This window comes from Chenopodium album, chromosome 4, assembly GCF_948465745.1.
Source record: "Chenopodium album chromosome 4, dcCheAlbu1.1, whole genome shotgun sequence".
Taxonomy (NCBI): domain Eukaryota; kingdom Viridiplantae; phylum Streptophyta; class Magnoliopsida; order Caryophyllales; family Amaranthaceae; genus Chenopodium; species Chenopodium album.
In genome coordinates this window covers 6940277-6958486 of record NC_137837.1, presented here as the reverse complement: position 1 = coordinate 6958486, position 18210 = coordinate 6940277, and the positions used below count along the sequence as shown (strand labels likewise).

General features: G+C 35.9%; 3 protein-coding genes, 2 non-coding genes and 1 pseudogene across 5 annotated transcripts; 2 read left to right on the top strand and 4 right to left on the bottom strand.

Annotated features, from left to right (window-relative positions):
• Positions 1-1739: 1739 nt before the first annotated feature.
• Positions 1740-1815, bottom strand: TRNAP-UGG (transfer RNA proline (anticodon UGG)). The gene has a single exon. It is a non-coding gene; the product is annotated as a tRNA-Pro (tRNA).
• Positions 1816-1884: 69 nt separating this feature from the next.
• On the top strand, positions 1885-8788 carry LOC145626515 (uncharacterized). The gene is made up of 10 exons (XM_081678955.1): positions 1885-2140; positions 2389-2469; positions 2566-2596; positions 2692-2774; positions 4417-4449; positions 6677-6755; positions 6934-6986; positions 8089-8149; positions 8287-8369; positions 8477-8788. Exons 1-10 carry the CDS (start codon positions 2120-2122, stop codon positions 8564-8566), a joined length of 615 nt encoding a protein of 204 aa, XP_081535081.1. The 5' UTR covers positions 1885-2119; the 3' UTR covers positions 8567-8788.
• A 1445-nt stretch (positions 8789-10233) lies between these two features.
• On the top strand, positions 10234-11956 carry LOC145626514 (pentatricopeptide repeat-containing protein At1g09190 pseudogene; annotated as a pseudogene).
• Positions 11957-13180: 1224 nt separating this feature from the next.
• LOC145626513 (uncharacterized) lies at positions 13181-14680 on the bottom strand. Its single transcript, XM_081678954.1, has 4 exons — positions 14363-14680; positions 14194-14255; positions 13560-13785; positions 13181-13381 (listed from the first exon to the last, which is right to left on the bottom strand). Exons 1-4 carry the CDS (start codon positions 14424-14426, stop codon positions 13242-13244), a joined length of 492 nt encoding a protein of 163 aa, XP_081535080.1. The 5' UTR covers positions 14427-14680; the 3' UTR covers positions 13181-13241.
• A 421-nt stretch (positions 14681-15101) lies between these two features.
• TRNAA-AGC (transfer RNA alanine (anticodon AGC)) lies at positions 15102-15174 on the bottom strand. Its single transcript has one exon. It is a non-coding gene; the product is annotated as a tRNA-Ala (tRNA).
• A 1525-nt stretch (positions 15175-16699) lies between these two features.
• Positions 16700-17585, bottom strand: LOC145627551 (pentatricopeptide repeat-containing protein At3g09650, chloroplastic-like). The gene is made up of 2 exons (XM_081679927.1): positions 17406-17585; positions 16700-17290 (listed from the first exon to the last, which is right to left on the bottom strand). The coding sequence occupies exons 1-2, from the start codon at positions 17583-17585 to the stop codon at positions 16700-16702; spliced, it is 771 nt and encodes a 256-aa protein (XP_081536053.1).
• Between the last annotated feature and the right edge of the window lie 625 nt (positions 17586-18210).

The following is an 18210-nucleotide window of genomic DNA, read 5'->3' as shown; positions in this document are numbered from 1 at the left end:
TGCCACATTAAAGAGCTAGTTGAACTTCTTTATGAAGAGCCGTAGCTTTTGCTATAAATACTTTGGCATTTCCGAGGTTGAACGTAGATGCCTTGATTAGTGCTCCGCTGCTATCTCTGATGATAACACCTGTTGCTGTCGAGTTGTGACGAACTGAACCGTCGAAGTTGAGCTTGAAGAAGTTAGGAGGCGTCTTCCATGATATAAGAATGGATGATGGGGATTGAGTATGAGGTGAATGATTATGGGATCTCAAAATGGGAGATTCTATGGAGGAAAAGGTATCTATGAGACTTCTTTGGTTCCACTCATTGAACACAAATTGTGCTCGGTGGTAAATCCTAAAGATATCAAAGGTCTCATTACCGAAGATAATAGCATTCTGCTCTTTCCAAGTACTCCAATTGAGAAAAATGAATTTCCTTAATGTACTTTGGTGTTTTCTTAAGTAAATTAATGTTTCCGTTAGTTGTAGAAAGGAGGTTGAGCAATCTAACCACTTTTTCGATAATGGGAGATTCCAAACTTTTTTTGGTTCTAGTGCAGTTGAGAAAAAGATGATCAACTGTGTTCAGTATGCTAATTGCACAAAGGGCATATGTTAAAAGTGAAGTGAGTTTGTTGCATGCTTTGGGATAAATAACCGTCAATCAGTCATACGTTCTAGTAATACGAAGTACTCCCTCCGTTTTTAAATACTTGCTCCATTTTAAGAGAAATTGGAGAGAGTAATAAAATATGGAGGTAGTGGGGTAGATTGAAGAATAAAAAATTGTAAAAAGCAAAGAAGTGAGGATAATTGGAGAAGAGAATATGAAATTAATAAAATATGATTTATATTAGATCCACTAGATGAGAGAATTGAATTAAACATTGTAATAGTATTCCAAATAAGGAAATTGAACAAGTATTTAAAAACGACCGAAAAAAGGAAAGTGGAACAAGTATTTAAAAACAGAGGGAGTATTGCAATAATTTACTTTACAATATTTATCACTCTTATTTGACTATATAAAAATATAGTTACATATGGTCTTATTAGATTCATCTTATAAAATAAACTTTTTATGATTTTCAAGGGATGTAATTTTCATTCCTGTCACAATATTACTAGAACGAAGAAAATATATCACAACGTAGAAGTAATAATAATGGATTTTCAAAAGCGTAATGTATGTAATGTGTCTAAGATCGATCTGGATAAATTCAATATGAAGCTATGGAACCTAGTGATAGACATACTTGTTAATTAGTTAAAATGTTTTTTTATCGTCATGTTCCTAAAGTGTCAATGATTAAAGCTCATAACCAAGCAATTAATGCCAAAAGAGGAGCCTAAACCCTAAACATCTTGCAAAAACTCACCAATAAACACACAAGTACAAGTTCATCCTAAAAATCAAGTTTAAAAAAATGCTTCATCTTTAAAGCATCTGGCAAAACAAAATTGTAGCCTACTTAGACTGGGTTATAAGATTTTTAGCATATGTATTGACGTGAGGCAATGCAAACAATACTCACATATATACTCATTTTTATCGACCTCACAGTCCCATGCCAAAGATTTCCTTGGAAATTCTAGAGAACCTTTTGTTTTAAGTAGACAAGTTAAAATAGCGTGTACCATATAAAAAAATTAGAAGGAAAAAAACAACCAATTCTCGCCATCAACCATGTGTATTTAAAAATGGAGGGAGTAACACTTTTGTGTTTTAGGCATTGTTCACATTTACTAAACTTTAAGGGGTGTTGCGAGAATCGAACTCACGACCTCTCGCTCCCAAAGCGAGAATCATACCACTAGACCAAACACCAATTTTGCACCACAGCCTCGAAATTAAATGAATTATAATTAACATTGATTTATCTTGCCAGAAAATATTTAACCTTGGTACGAACTCAAGAAAAGAGTCCTATTCTTCAATGCCTGCATAATTGCATATTTTAAATTACACACTACAGTAGATCAACAAAATATAACTCTCAAATTTCACCCTTCAAATTCTCACAATTTATTCAAATTCCAGTACTTCTCTCCAATCTTCTTATTCATATAATCTAATTATTTTTTTTGTTCTACTATAAACTAAATTAGGGTTTTAAATTGATAGTTCCCAATATGTCTCAATCCAATGATAAAGTGAGTATTTAAATCCACCCATCTAATTTTTTGCATTATTTTTCAATTTTAACGAGTACAGGAAATTAATTCTTGGTTCTTGTAGCCCGCCCCAACATTAGGATTAATGCTATGATGATATTATTGTAGTTGTTGTAATTAATTTCAGTTTTATAATTTTAGAAGAAATTTAATTGTTACTGGAAATTTTGATGTTATACAAAAAGAATTGATTGATTGATGGGTTTTTTGTGGGTGGAATTATGCAGGCAGCTGGAGTTGATAACACTTTTAGGAGGAAGTTCGATCGTGAAGAGTTTTTGCAACGAGCTCGGGAGCGAGAAGAAAAGGTTTTGGGAGTTCAAATTTTCAGTAATTATTTCATGAATTTGATTTAATTTTATTGTTTTCTGAATTTTTGTTTTTATGGTGGAATTTTGATACAGGAAAAAGATGATGGAAGGTCGAAATCCAAATGTAAGCTGAACGTTTTCTTTAATTTGATTTATTGGTGAAAAATATTATGATTTTGGATTAGAATAATGCTTAAATTATTGAAAATGTATGTGCAGCTAAAGGACCTCCAGTGCAGAGGCAGCCATTGAAACATAGGGATTATGAAGTTGATCTCGAGTCTCGTTTGGGGAAGACCCAGGTCAGTATATTTGCCTGCCTTTGTCAATTTTAATTGGTGCATTTGTGGCTGTTTGTCGAATTCAATGGCGTTGCTGATGTTATGGTTTTTAGGTGTAGTGTTTTGGCTAGTGGGACTAAGAGATGAATAGCTTGGTGTTGTTTTGGGTTTTCATGTTAATTCTAGCTGTATTGTCATGGAATACAGTGCATAATGAAATTTGATGGACTTTGTGCTAGTGATTCTGCCTATTGCTTAATGGTCTAGCCAATAGGGATCTACTGTCATTTGGTCTTAGATATGTTTTATGGCAACTACTTGACAAGATCTTCTAAACTTGGTAACGTTATGCTTCTCTTATTCTTGAGAGAAAAAAATGTCTTGTAGCTGAGTAATCCTAGTTCATAGTATCATTAGAAGGTGGATCATTTTTTTGGGTTGTGCATCTTTGCAGTCAGTCTTCCCTGCTGTTTGTGTTTGTTCCATTTATGGAGCTATATTAGCTCCTACCGGCAGTGATTAGACTGGGGCCTGGGCTGCCATGTAAGCAAGTTCAAGATAGTTTACTGTGATCTGACTGGGAGAAAAGATTTAATCTATTGTGTTTAGTCGTAAACCACTTGTTTTTAAAGATGACTATCTCTTTCTTTTAGAACTGTCATGGCTGGAACTTCTTTATGTTTGTATCATGTAAGTTTGTGTTCTCTGAAGCGCAAACACACGTGGACTTAGTAATTTTTGAACCAAATTTCAGTTTTTGACTATTTGGTGGAGGTAAGGCTTCATATATCTGGACCTCCCTAGACTTGTTGTGAAGAGATTATTATTGGGTTATTGTAGTTGATATTTTATCAAAATTCATTGGAAAACAACAGTAGAGAACAATTGGAGAAAGGAAAAAGATATATGTTAACTGTGACTTTGAGAAAGAGGACTTAGGAGTTAGGAGGCAGGGGGATTGGACTCGATGACAAAATTATAGGCAGTAAAGATGCCAATGGATATGAATGTGGGACTTCTACGCTTGGGAGAATTGGTTAATCTTGCTGTTACTTAAAAGAGTTTCTTTAAATAAGTGTTTTTTCATATTCTGATAATTTATTCTTTATTTGGTGGTATGAATCTGAAAACTGTATTAGAATTATTAATTTATGTAGAGTATGTTCAACACAGTTTTCTTGTTGGATGCAATTTCTGTACAAGTATAATATTACTAAAAGTCTTTATTTGCTATTTCCAGCTAGGCCTCATGACTTTTTTACTTTCCTGTCAAAACATGTATGTGTGCGTGAAATTTTATTATGGGTCAGTGAATCATAGTTTATGCTATTGACATTGGACCATGGCAAAAGTACCCCATCTCATATCCTTGGCCGTCCAATACAAATATATGAATAGGTTTGATTTTTGTACTTTCCTAACCAGGCTGAACATCTTTACAATGCTAGAAAATTACCTAATGCGAGTCTTTTGGGACTTATGTATGAGTTTGATACATTCTTCCCCAGCCAAATAATGAGTAGTTGTATGCAGTATACATTACATCTGAAATTTACTGCTATAAGTATTCAACTGAAGTTCCTAATTTATTCGTAAGAAACATGTAAGGCTATTCTTTACATCTTCTTTTTCTAATGCTGACTCTCGTAATGCTTTTTTGCAGGTTGTCACTCCAATAGCACCACTAAGCCAGCAGGTATATTCTCTATTTCTCTCTCTCTCTGGGTTCTGCTTCTGGGTTCAGTTATGTTCTGTTATATGCTCTGGGCATGTTTTTTGTTGATTGATCTAGGGGACTAGGGTTGTGTGGGGAGGGTAGGGAAGGGTAAGGGGACTAGGGGTGTGGAGGAAGCAATTGTAATTGGGCTATTAAATTACTTGCCTGGAGTAGTATTAGCATATATTTTTTTTTTTGGCATCCTCTAGAATTTTAGATTGGTGTATCATTGTCTTTCTGCTTTCTCGAGTTGGTTGGAGTGTCCTGTGTGTTATGTACAGGAGTACAGGCAACTACAAAATTCAGACTTATAGTACTGAACACCATTGAAATTGGATCATATTTCAAATAACATTTATTTATGCAGTGGTTTAAGAGTTAGACTTGGAAAGCCATAGTAGCACTGCCAACTGACAACAAAATATCTTTTGGTAGTGCTACTAAAATCAAATACTTGATATTAGGTAGTAGTTGTTAAAGAAAACTTATTATGTAGCTGTTTCAAAATGTGACATCTATCCCTACAAATTTTCCTTTTATAATTAAGAGGAATTAGGCGAATGAATTAAAGTAATAAATTCGTTTGTTGGTGAATGATGCTTCAGTTTTTTTGAGTCTCTCTTTTAGCTGGATTTGAATGTGTAAGGCTTCGATTAGTGTAAAGTTTGGCATTAGTCTTAAGAGTTTTTTTTTGGAGCTTGAATTAGAATCTCTCCTTAACAATTTCAGCCTTGGCAAGGCCTATCCTTTTCCAATTAAGCTATTTCCGATGAAGTACCGTGGGATGCCAGGATGATTGAGTTCTCTGTATTGATTGGGGAAGGCAAGACCTGCTGTCTTGAGCTCAGCATGCCTGGCTCTCCTTTTATGCCTCCTGCGGTTCATTCATTTCATTCAAATTGTCTTTGGACAATTCTGCATTAGGGAAGTAGATGTGTGTGGATGGCTTGGCTGAATATTGCCTTCAATTTAGGATTGGCTCCTGGATTGGGAAGTATCAAGAATATTTACAAATGGGTGGTAAAGTAGAAACAATTGGTTATCTGAACATTGTACAACACTTTGTTTTTAAAGGAAAACCCACGACTGAAAATTTAACAATTACCCCCTAATTGAGTGGAGAGTAAACAAGGAAGTCAATTATGTGCTAATGCCAAATATCCAATTTTTTTGAAGTAAACATAGTGTTATCACCCTCAAGCTTTTTGAATGATAAGCAGTTACTCCCAAATTGTTGAAAACCCTAGTTTGGCAACTGACAATAATTCCACAAGTAGTTAGATTTAATTACTTATAACTGTCTCAAACCTTTGGTAATTTATAGTCTCAGTAGGGGATTCCGTTGCTTGGATCAGTGAAGGTGGGGAGAATTAAGGGCAAGGGATCTATTATGTGGAAAAATTGAAAATGGAATTGAAGAAAGGTGGGGAGAGGGAGGAAAGCTATGAAAGTGGGCCCCTTTGATGACATGTCTAACGTCTTCCACTAGTTGGAAGTGCTACCTACCAACACCAAATAGATTGTTATAAGTTAGTTGCTTTTAAATAGAATTATAATAGGTAATTAGCTCCAAAAGTTGACTATATTAGTTAGGTTCCCGCATTTCCTGTTTTTAACTTCCATTTCTTTTCTGTGGGAGTGGTGATGTCATCCATTTCCTAGGCAGTGTTATATAAGAAGTAAGAGCTTGCTAATTGTTGGTGTTTGTAGGTGCATTTCGCTGTTCATTTTTGCTTAACCCAACTGGAGACTGGATGTTTCTCCTCTCTTCCTGTTGGCACTTCGTATACTTATTCAAAAAACCAGTTCCTTTGTTGTCAAGTCTTTTGGCAGGGGTTGGTTCTTTTTACCAATGTCCTTCGCATGCTGGCTGCTGTTTCCAACTTTTTTGTTAGCTTAATTCTGGTAAAAAATTGTTGGAAAGATGGACATATATAGAAAGTATACATGCTTTAGGCTTCTCTATGATGGATTCCTGAGTGCAAATCTTGTCGAAGTTATGTTCTGTCTGTTTCTTTGTCAGCACTTTCAGTTATAGGGGTGAGTGTGTGTTTGCCTCTTCATATTGGTGCAAATCTGAGTGTGATCAATATATCATGAGTAACTGCTCAGTTCGAACGTAATTGGATGGTGGTTTATCCAGTTAATATATCAAGGTCTTAATTCTAGTGGTTTTTGTGTGCTCACCAAAGTTTCCTTATTGCAGGCCGGTTACTTTTGTTCAGTTTGTGAATGTGTGGTAAAGGATTCTGCAAATTACTTGGACCACATCAATGGCAAAAAACGTAAGCTTTACTAGGGGATCTGCTGAACTCTCTCTCTCTCTCTCTCGTGTGTGTGTGTGTGTGTGTAAGTGTGTGTGTAAGTGAGTGAGTGTGTGTGTAGCTGCTTCTTTTATTGCCTTTTTTGTTTACTTTCACATGGGACTTTGATTCACCCTCATCATGAATTTGCTTATATCAGATCAAAGGGCTTTGGGTATGTCTATGCGATCAGAGCGAGCAACTCTGGATCAGGTAAGCTTTGATACTAATTGCTCTGTTTTGTAATTTGAGTGTACAATATCTTGGATTTGGAAGAATCTTATATATTGTGAAATAGTGATACTTATGATGGCTGAATTATTATGGAAGAGTATAAAAAGAGTTGTTGGGGCATTGTGGTCAAGCAATAATTGAACTTATGTTTTTTTTTTTTTTTTTTTTTTTTTTTTTTTTTTTTTTTGTTGGGAAAATTATACTGTATGACCATTTTTTGGTATTTTTCTCATACAGCTCTAAAAATCTATACCTCTTCCTAGGGTGACCCTGAACTTGCAAAGCATCGTCAAAGACTCAAAGTTAACAGATTTGCTTACATCGTTAATGTTTTTCAATTTTATCTTCAAAAAGTAATAAAATCCTATTCCCCTTCTCCCTCCCAGTCTGCTTCATTGTTTCTTTCCTCCCCTCCAGTTGAACAGTCTGACACCCTCCTTTTTCCCATTCAATCCACCCCATTTCGCTGCTACTGCCCTCTTTATTCTTATGTGGATGTTGAAGGTAGTGTGTCTGAACTTTGGCAACTTCCTTCAGTGCTTGCTAATCACCTCTTAATCCATACTACTCTGCCCCATATGATTTCAATCGTTACCTGTCAGACAACTGCCAATAGTTGCCTATGGTCATTGTTCTGGTTATATAGGTTAAGGTTATCCTATCAAATGCTATTTGGTCATCTTTGGCTAGTCATCAGTGACACATCTCACATTCTTAGGTTGATGTGTGTAGCAGACCCGATATTGAACATGCTGACATTTTCGAATAATTCCCTGTTTAATGGAGTGGTAGAGTGCAATTTAGATCCTACACAATTTAGGAGAGGGGAGGGGAGGTTGTTTGAGGAAATTGTGTTTGGAAGATATATTTTGTTAATCTAAATAATGTGTCTGGAAAGGAAAGTTTATGAAGTGGGATCCTAACTGTGTATGTGCAAAGTAGAATTGCCTGTGTTTTAGTTTTTCCCTCACTTACCTACTCAAGTAAAGGGACCCAAATTTATTTTTGAGACACTCCATGTTGGACTTGCTGCTTGTAATTGCCGTGTTGGATTGATGGCATATTACCTTATTAATCTCAGGTACGACAACGGTTTGAGGTTCTAAAAAAGCGAAAAACGCCTGGCAGTTTTTCAGAGCAAGGTGAGAATACATTACTGTTTTTGTGTGATTGACAATGTTCTTGTACAGTACTAGTATTTATATTAACTTGCAGCCTATCATGTAAGAGGTAGTTACTGTTATTGTATCCTGACGTAAGTGGTGCCTTTTTCACTCAGATCTTGACGAAAGAATTTTAAAGCAGCAACAAGAGGAGGAGGAGATAAAACGTCAGCGTCGGGAGAGAAAGAAAGAAAAGAAGGTTTGTACAATGAAATTAATTTATGTGATTTTCTCTCTTTTATCCCTCTTCATGGAGTTTTTGTTGTTACAACTCTGAATTCTTTAACGGTTGCTTTCTTGTACCAGAAAGAGAAGGCTGTTGTGGAGGAGCCTGAGATAGATACTGAAGTGGCTGCTATGATGGGATTCGGTGGTTTCGGTTCTTCCAAAAAATGAGAAGGTTGAATGAGCCCTTTCTCTGTATTTTCTCTGTAGCATTGTGTAGGGATTGACAACCGCTAACTTCTGTTGCTGTTAGTTTAGTCATTGTATTTTATGTATCTGATAAAATCTTCTTCAACTAGAGGTTCCAGAAAAAGTTGCAGCAAATTGTTCATTGTTTCATACAAGGAATAGTAAGATCAGTGGAGTTTTAAGGAAATTTTTATTCTATGGCTGGCCTTGATAGTATTATAACAAATACTGCCCTCTTTCCCCTTAAAAGAAGTATATAATGAAAAAGACATCATCTTAGAATGTTCGTTTTCATCTACATTGCATTGCTTTACTAAAGAGTATTGTTCAATTTTTTTTTTTCCCTTTTTTTTGTTGAAAGTTAATTAAACTGAAGTTTTGGAAGGACTCCATATTAAATTGAACTGAAGTTATTTGAACTTTTTAAAATTTTGTAATGAGCAAATTATAATCAATTGTTAACAATTGATTATCTTTAGAAGGAATATCTTGAACTTCGTATATATCAAGTTGCCGAATTGACTTATATGCCTTATACAATCTTTGTTGTATGCACCTTATGAATGTTCATTCTGAAATTGAATATTTAACACTCTTCATAAGATCCATTTAATTTTGGAGCATTAGAGAATAAGATATACTTATATACATAAACGAAAGTGTACAACTCATACAATATAAGGCCTTGTTTGGCTGCACCAAATTTATGTAGGCATTTAAAATTCTTAGGAAATGTATTATTGGGGTGTTGTTTGGTTAACCAAAAAAACTGCAAAGTGTAGGAAATAGAAATTTCTAGGAATTTCCATTTCCTACATAATGCAGGAATTTATTTACCCACCTTCCCCTAGGTGACTCAAATTTCCTAGGAATCGTAATTTCCTTAATGCCAACCAAACAAACTAAGGCAATTTCCTAGGAATTTGAAGAGGGAAATAATTTCCCATAATTTGCAAATTACCATGGGAAGTTAATTCCTATTGCAACCAAGCGAGCTCTAAATGTTCCATTGAAACTTAAGCCTTGTTTGGTTGACAAACAAATTAATGGGATTTTTGATTTCCTAGGAAATGGATTTATACATGTTTGTTTGGTTGACAATAATGTAGATATTGGAACTTCCACTTCCCACAAAATGAAGGAATTAACTTACCTAGTCCTCCCTAGGTATAAGTGGAACTTCCCATGGGAAGTGGAAATTCCCACATCTAACCAAACAGTTTTTGAAAATTCTCAGGAATTACAATTTCATACTCTATTTTATTGCTTCATTTGACTATGCACGGTCTCCAAGACATGTATTAGAACAGTTGTATCATTATTTCCATACACGTAAAAATTATAAAAACATGATATTAATAAAATATAAAATGAGACGAATCTAACAAGACCACTCATGACTATATTACCTTTTATACATTAACGACAATTTATGGTCAAAATTTTCAAAATTTGACCCAAAAAATGACAATGGGGCAAAAATAAAGGAACAAAGGGAGCAGAAATTGAAATTTCACGGGAACTTCTACTTCCCACGTCCAACCAACAAATGAGCTAAAAATATTTTCTTCCTCATTGACCTATTAGCAATTTTAACTATTCCCTCAGCAAAACGGAGGTACATTATTACTCCTTCACTGTTACCGACTTACCGAGCACCTTTTAAACGGTAAAAAGTAGTTAGGCTTACTTTGGTTGGCGCCAAAAAAATAACTTCCAAAATATTTCTCATCTAAACTCTCAGTCATTTCATCAAACACATAGTGAGCACTACAACATACACACAAAAATGAGCAGAGAAGTGGAGCGCCGGATCCTCCGTCATCTCCATGACCGGAGAACCCAAACCCGCCTTCTCGAAATCCACGCCCATTTCCTCCGCCACCAGCTCCACCAATCAAATCAAGTTCTCTCTCATTTCGTCGCCGTTTGTCGGGCCAATGGCAAAATGCGGCACGCTGAGCTTGTATTTCAGCAAACCCAGTTCCCTGATCTTCTCCTTTTCAATTCTATGATAAAGGGTTACTCTGTTTCTGGGCCATTTGAGAAGTCTTTATCTCTTTTTTCTCTAATGAAAAATAATGGGGTTTTGCCCAATGAATATACGTTTGCGCCTTTGATTAAGTCTTGTTGTAATATCCGTGATTCAAGGGTTGGGAAATTTGTTCATGGTGAGATTATGAAACTTGGGTTTGAGCGGCGTAATGCTGTGAGGATTGGGATTGTTGAGTTTTATGCGAATTGTGAGAAGATGGAGGATGCAAAGAAGGTGTTCGATGAAATGCCGCAAAGGGATGTGATCATTTGGAATTTGATGATTCGTGGGTTTTGTAAGGTGGGGGATATTGATATGGGGTTGTTGTTGTTTAGGCGGATGAGGGAACGGAGCATTGTGTCATGGAATTCGATGATATCTTCATTGGCGAAGAGTGGGAGGGATAGGGAGGCCTTGGGAGTGTTCAGGGATATGGAAATTGATGGTTGTTTTGAGCCAGATGAGGCTACTGTGGTTTCTGTTCTACCTGTATGTGGCCGTTTGGGTGCTTTTGATGTTGGGAATAGGTTGCACTCATATGCTAAATCGAGTGGACTCTTTCGAGATTTCATCACAGTGGGTAACTCGATAGTGAGTTTCTATTGCAAATGTGGAGACTTAGAAACAGCTCATCAGGTCTTCTGTGAAATGCCTCGGAAAAATGTGATATCCTGGAACACCCTAATCTCAGGTCTTGCTTTTAATGGGAAAGGCGAGCTTGGTGTTGATTTGTTTGAAAAAATGCTTAGTAAAGGGATAAAGCCTAACGATTCTAGTTATGTAGGGGCTTTAACCTGTTGTGTCCATGCAGGATTGTTACAGAAAGGCCGGCACTTGTTCTCGTTGATGACAGTCAAGCACAAAATTCTGCCAAAGCTTGAGCATTATGGATGTATGGTAGACCTACTTGGTCGAAGTGGATGTTTGTCGGAGGCATATGACTTGGTTAAAAACATGCCGATGAGGCCAAATGCTGTGTTGTGGGGTGCCCTGCTCAGCGCTTCACGAAATCATGGTGATGTTCAACTTGCAGAACATGCTCTTAAAGAGCTTATAATTCTTGAGCCATGGAATTCTGGTAATTATGTATTGTTATCCAATATCTACGCAGAAGAAGGAAAATGGGATGAAGTTGATAAATTAAGAGTATTAATGAAAGATAGTAGTGTCAGAAAGTCCATTGGGCTCAGCTTGGTTGGATAATGGTTAAAACTTTATACTCCGTAGCTCCTTTAGTTGTGTACTTGTGGAGCCTCAGCAGCAGCAAGCATGCGAGGAACTATGTTGACTAGAGCCTGAGAAGTGGCCTGGAGTGAACATGTTGTATTGTTGTAAGGATATTTATTGGAGTGGTCTATAAAATTTGTGCGGCTAATAGGCTTATCACCTCAGGGGACAGGGGACCAATGATTGATTCAGGGGACAGGCTAATAGGCTTATCACTTCTACTGGGCATGGACACTTTGACTCTTCAATTTAGAGAATGTAACAAAGGAAGTTTCGTTGTCCCCTTGTTCATATTTTAGCTTTGGACACTCATAAATATGTTCTATATATTGAAGTTAAGAAATTTTCAGATCATACTCTTGGATGCACGCTTGAGTCTTGACACTCATATCCTTTTCCAAGCATCATAGGTTATAAGTAAATGAAGACCATTTTTGCCTTAAAAACGGCTGGACTGGGGGAAGATAAGAACTGATGGCATTTTATGATCCCAATATGATAAATAACAAGGCTTTACGGGAAAACTTGCACATTTGTGATAAGTAAGATTTTAAAAATATGATTTCATAGAATGAGTCATCTTCTTGCTGTGCATAGGAAGTCATGGCTTTGCTCTTTCAATCTTTTGGAGTTTCTTCAAACATGTTTTGTGGGGTTTGAAGCAACTAGGGAGCAGAGTTGCTGCATAGTACCCTTTTTTTTTTGGCGATTCTATTGTGTATTCATTAAAAAGGAATTACACTATCTATTTTCCAGGAGCCACATTTTCATGCTTTGTGAGCTGAGACATCTACCGCTTCAGGTGCTTTATTAGTATAAAGATTTAGGATCGTTTCAAAGGTCTTTTGTTTGGTGTTAACTTGGTAAATATTTATCATGAATCAAATTAATCATTGCTCAGCTACGTGTTGCTTATCGTCTGTTATAGATAATTTTCTTAGAAGCATTTGGGGTTGATAAGTCAATTTACACAATTCTCTTATTACTGTAACTAATATAGTACATTATAAGCTGGAGCTGGACATTGGAGTGTATACATTGGCGCTTCTCTTCTGTGGGTTTTATATACGTATATACTAATTTTTCATCGAGTTTTTATTAAATCATAAACTGGCAATATGGCTTGATGTTGAGTGCATACATATCTGGCAATATTGATGCTATGCTGCTTCTCTCATTCAGTGTTCTGTTGGTTTAATATACCTGTTTACATAATTCTCCTTGTGATGTTATATCATAAGCAGGAGATATGGCTTACTGTCAAGTGTGTACATATTAACATATATACTGATGCTTCTTTCATTTAATTAGTTCCAAATAAATAGAAGCAAATCTATTTTGTTGCTTCAGTATAATATTTTCTAATAAAAATTTGGCTTCCAGTCAAATAGGACCTCACAGAGCTCTGATCATGAGGATTAGTGTTGAAGAAAGGAAAATCAAGGTGAACAAGTTGTTTGGTAAGGGAGATAGATTCGCACCGCTCCAATCATCCTGCATATATTTCTGCATGTATTCTTCCACATTGAAGTTTCCTGCACAGTATGTTACAATACACGACAAGTCATTTAAAGTGCAATAAAAACAGAAAAATTTGGGTTTGTGCTTTTTTGTTCTCATTTTTTGCAGATATTTTTATTTGTGAAGGCTGATGTTGGCAAATTGTCATTTGGACAATATTACTTATGCTGTGAGGATTAGTGAGCTTAGTACCTCTTTCATGGGTGTGGCCGCAAGCTGCTTGAAGTGTTGCTCGTACATCATTAATTGTGGCCTTGTTGTAGAACACAAATTTGGACAGCGAATGATCAACACAGTCAAGGACAAGGTGTGTTTCTGCCAAACACGGACCATAGCAGAACTGTTCTGTTGCAGCAGAAGGTATGTTGAGGTATCCACTTTGGGTTAGTCTGTATGCTTCCGAGCACCTACTATAGATCTGCACTGACATTTTATCAGTGAGAATATACAAGTAATTTTGTAAAATATACAAGATGATTTTAGATGCATGAAAATAAGTTTTCCAGCAACACTAATTTTATTTTATTTTTAAAAAACTTTGCTGTACTGAAGAACTTACAACTTTACTATGCACATGGAGAAAATACTTTACAGATATTCAGAAAATTATTATGAATTAAGGTATGAGGCTGTGGTGTTCTCTTTCAAAAGTGTAGGCAACAAAGCGTAATCAACTAAAATTCTGATGGAAAAAGGTGGAATTGTTTAAAGTAATCTGAAGAAAATTTGCCTAAATTATTGAAATGCTTGAGCTCTGTTACTCTACAACATGAGGTTCATCTTATGTGCAAGTACAATTATGCAAGATATGAGGGAGCTTAATTACATTGTCGGCATTGAAACAAGACAGTGCTTTTATAAGAAATTGTCCTGGATCCTGTGCATAGCCTGTACAGAAGGAATAATCATTAGTTATAAAGATGAAGCTGAAAGCACATGAAACAGGAAATTATGCAGTTCAATCACTTTGGAGATGTGTTCTCAACTAAGCTTACCTGATCTGAAACAGATTACAGAAGTGACAATCAGAACAGCATAAACAACTGCATGTCTTGCCATTATAGAACGTTTAAAGGGATCGAACGTAGCACGCAAGAGCAAAGGAACCTCTTCGGAAAGTTTTGGCTAAGAGAGGGAGATTAACAATCAACTGTCTTAGTGGGGGCTGTAACGTATAAACATTCACAATATATAGTGAAGACGAGACGTGAAGTGAAGCATCTGAGTTCTTTTTTGGCTTTTCGTTTGGTCAATATCCTATCGGTTTATAGTATTACTTGTATCATTCATCTCTAATTTTCTTGCAGTCTTGTTTTTTTTGGTAGGAATATGAAATCAATATATGTGCTCAATTTTCTGAACTGATATTGGTTATTGTACGAGAATATACACTTATATTGATGCTTTATACCATTATTAGTGTTACTTTTATATGATGTTGCAAGTAATCTTATCCTTTATACTCTGTTGTAGTTGAGAACATGTAGACTAAAGAGAGAGATGGCAGTTAGAATAATCCACCAACTTAAGTTTAAACCTACCATCTTTTATACTTTGTATTATGCTGGTCATATATACAAGTAATATACGCACACCTCCGTTCCACTAAGATTGTCCCTGTTTCCTTTTCAAGTTGTTTGACAAGAGAAATAATGAAAAGAATGGAAATAGTAAGGTGTCACACACTCACACCACTTCTCAAAGTGAACAAAAACGAATTTAGAAAATAAAACATGGAGATGCGGGGTATCGATCCCCGTACCTCTCGCATGCTAAGCGAGCGCTCTACCATCTGAGCTACATCCCCAAATTGTGTAGTTGACTGTTCTTTTAATACCTATATATTTTGAATTACACACTGGTGTATTTGTTTTGCTTGGCTTCAGTGGGTTAATTTTTTATTTTTTTTTTACCATAGAGTTAATTTATTGCGTTAATTTTTTGGATTAGTTGTTTGAAGATACCATACCATTGGGCAACAAAGAGTTTCAGTTGTATTCTAAGAGCAAAAGCCTTGAAAGAATATTCACTGTTTCAAATTTGTGCATTAGCAAAGCAGGGAGTTCCATTGAAAAAAGACTTGAGAGACAATTATGGGGTTATTGTAACAGTTGGTGCTGGATTTTTAGCAAATTCAAGACTATTTGTTTTTCATGCGTTTTTTAAGTAGAAGGACAAAGATGACTAAACTAGAAACAGCTTGTAGGAACATTTGTATTCCATGTCCAATAGATCCACGAGGGTAGTAGCCGGTAACATGAACTGACAAACCACCCCTTTATGTGTGAGTTTGGTGCACAAATTATATGGCAGGCTTATCCTTCATACGCAGAAGCTTTAACATTCAACAGAACCATGCTGTATAAGTGACTTGTAGATGCAGTTGAGCTGCTACTTGTTACAGGATACATAACCAGAGAAGGGAAGAACCCGAGAGGCAGAGACTAAGCATAAACCAAAATATCTTAACATCAGAGGCCGAATTCAAATTCTTGTAAAAATTCTCAGCTAAAGCCTTATCTGAATCACTAACAGCATAATCAGACTATCTGAGTACACTGGCAAATAAAGTTGTAAATGTATCAGTTCAAAGTCTTTGATTCTCATAGTGCCAACAAGTTCAAAGTCTTGCTGACATACTTGGGGAAGAAAAATATTGTATTCATCTAGAGGACATCCAATTTCTGTAGCAATTCAGTGGCACCGCTCAACAAACCATATTTACAAAGTCCTTTGATTTTTACTACGAAATGCATCTGGCTGCAAGCACTTAACTGTGAGAGATGAGTAGGAAACCAAAGCTTCACACAAGCCATCAATTACGAAGTATATCTAATGGAATGTCTTGAGTGTTGATCCTTGATCTTTAACTTCAGTAGCACCAGAGAGTGCAAGTTAAGCATTAATAAGATCAACCTTTTGTATACGCATTCAAAGCAAACAATCCATAAATTATTCAGTAAGAGTCAACAACCAAACTTCATACATCATGAAAAAAACAATTGAGTAAAAACTAAGTAGATCATTGTGTGGATTTGTGTGCAACAAGTGTAATTACATAAAATGGTTAAATTGATTCCTTTGCAATGTAAGCACGATTGGTGTCATCAATCTTCAATGTCATGTTCTTGTATTTGTGCCATGGCTTAGATATAGCTATACTTGAGCTGTAGTACTGCTAATATTCAAAGGCAGTTATCAGGTAGTAAGAAAACATATGCAAGTGCAACTCACTAATTTACAACATTCCCTCATGATGTTACACATCTCTGTCAGAGCTGATCATATATAATTTATTCATTGCTACTTCCACCTTTGATCCTAACTATTGCTCACTCAGTTCTCCAAAAACTTTTTAGCAAATCTTTGTCTGCATCACCGATATTTGGATCAGCGAGTAAGCCCACAAATGATGATATTGTGTGATTATGAGCAACAAACTCTTTGATTCTCATCAACCTGACAAGCTCTAATGCTCTCCTAATGTCCTTTCCATCAATAAATCCTCTAATAAGTGTATTAAAGGTGCATTCATCTGGAAAGCATCCATTGTCCTCCATATTCTTCAGTAATTCATCGGCTTTTGCTAGCAACCCTTCTTTACAAAACCCTTTTATCATTATGTTGTAAGCACGCACATTATGCAGTCCTTTAGCTGTGAGAAAGGAGAAGACGTCCACCGCTTCTCTAAGCCGATTAGCTTCACAGAAACCATCCATTGTAATAATATCAGGGACCACTCCAGTATTCCCCATTTGCTTCACTGTTGTAATTGCTTCGTCAATTTGTCCATTCTTACACATGCCATCAAGGAATGAATTCCAAGCTATTATATCTGGTTTCAGTCCATGAGCTTTCATATCCTCAAAAAACTGGTGTGCAAGCTTGAGTTGATTGTCTTTGCACAAAGCATCATAAGAGTGCTGTACGTGATAACATTAGGCGTTAATCCTTTAAAATTCAACTCCTGGAGGAGACCAAGAGCTTTGTCAATCCTATCTTAGTCATGTATTAAAAAATGTCCTTTGCTTGACCAACCTTGCCATCTTTACAATACATATCAATCAACATGTTGTAGATCTCAGTGGTAGGAGGTATGCTGTTCCCCAACATCTCCGTCAGCATTTCCTGGGCCTCTTTCTGTTGCCCCAAAGTGCACATACCTCGAATTAAGGTATTAAAGGTGACAACATCAGGGGAAATTCCCTTGACTTTCATCTCCTTGAAAAGGCGAAGATGCAGAGCCGAGCAAAAGTAGAGCTTTGGCTGCTGTGCTCCTCATCATCATCGTCTCACTTCTCAGATGATGAACAAATTAAAAGTAGTGTTGGGTACTGGCTACTGCGAAAATTGAAAAGGAATAAAGATGATAAGCAAATTTAAAACATTAACCAACTAAAATGGACATGCACTTTTTGTTGACAGAGAAAATGGACATCAACTTAATACAATAATTATATGTAGTACTTACCAAGTAATAATATGACTATATTACCTCGAAAAAAAAAATGACTATAAGAGGACTAAAATTGAGGAGTAACATCTTTATTCTAGCAACATGCTTTGGACTTTCATATTCAACATCCAACTCTATATTAAATTGTTTTTTTAATGTGTATCTAAAAATGATGGAAAATATTTCCTTTATGTTTATTTAAAAAGTTTTACTCTTATCAAATGTGGTCAGCAGCGGAGAGTTTTAAGTTACGGGAGCCGACGATGGTTGAATCAATATGTAATTATATAGCTTATTATTATAATGATTTTTTTCTTTCTAAATCGCAGTTTATGACTTTTCATACTTCGTATAAAAAATGTCAATAATATGATAAAATTATTGGCA

What these genes read in the sequence shown, in the direction of transcription:
- LOC145626515 (XM_081678955.1), top strand. Translation starts at nt 2,120, where the DNA reads ATGTCTCAATCCAATGATAAA. An exon ending in CCACATCAATGGCAAAAAAC is followed by an intron (nt 6,756 to 6,933) that starts GTAAGCTTTACT and finishes TGCTTATATCAG; the next exon opens with ATCAAAGGGCTTTGGGTATG. An exon ending in AGCGAGCAACTCTGGATCAG is followed by an intron (nt 6,987 to 8,088) that starts GTAAGCTTTGAT and finishes TATTAATCTCAG; the next exon opens with GTACGACAACGGTTTGAGGT.
- LOC145626513 (XM_081678954.1), bottom strand. Translation starts at nt 14,426, where the DNA reads ATGGCAAGACATGCAGTTGTTTATGCTGTTCTGATTGTCACTTCTGTA. An exon ending in TGTAATCTGTTTCAGATCAG is followed by an intron (nt 14,256 to 14,362) that starts GTAAGCTTAGTT and finishes CCTTCTGTACAG; the next exon opens with GCTATGCACAGGATCCAGGA. An exon ending in CGGCCACACCCATGAAAGAG is followed by an intron (nt 13,382 to 13,559) that starts GTACTAAGCTCA and finishes CATACTGTGCAG; the next exon opens with GAAACTTCAATGTGGAAGAA.
- LOC145627551 (XM_081679927.1), bottom strand. Translation starts at nt 17,585, where the DNA reads ATGAAAGTCAAGGGAATTTCCCCTGATGTTGTCACCTTTAATACCTTA. An exon ending in TGTATTGTAAAGATGGCAAG is followed by an intron (nt 17,291 to 17,405) that starts GTTGGTCAAGCA and finishes TATCACGTACAG; the next exon opens with CACTCTTATGATGCTTTGTG.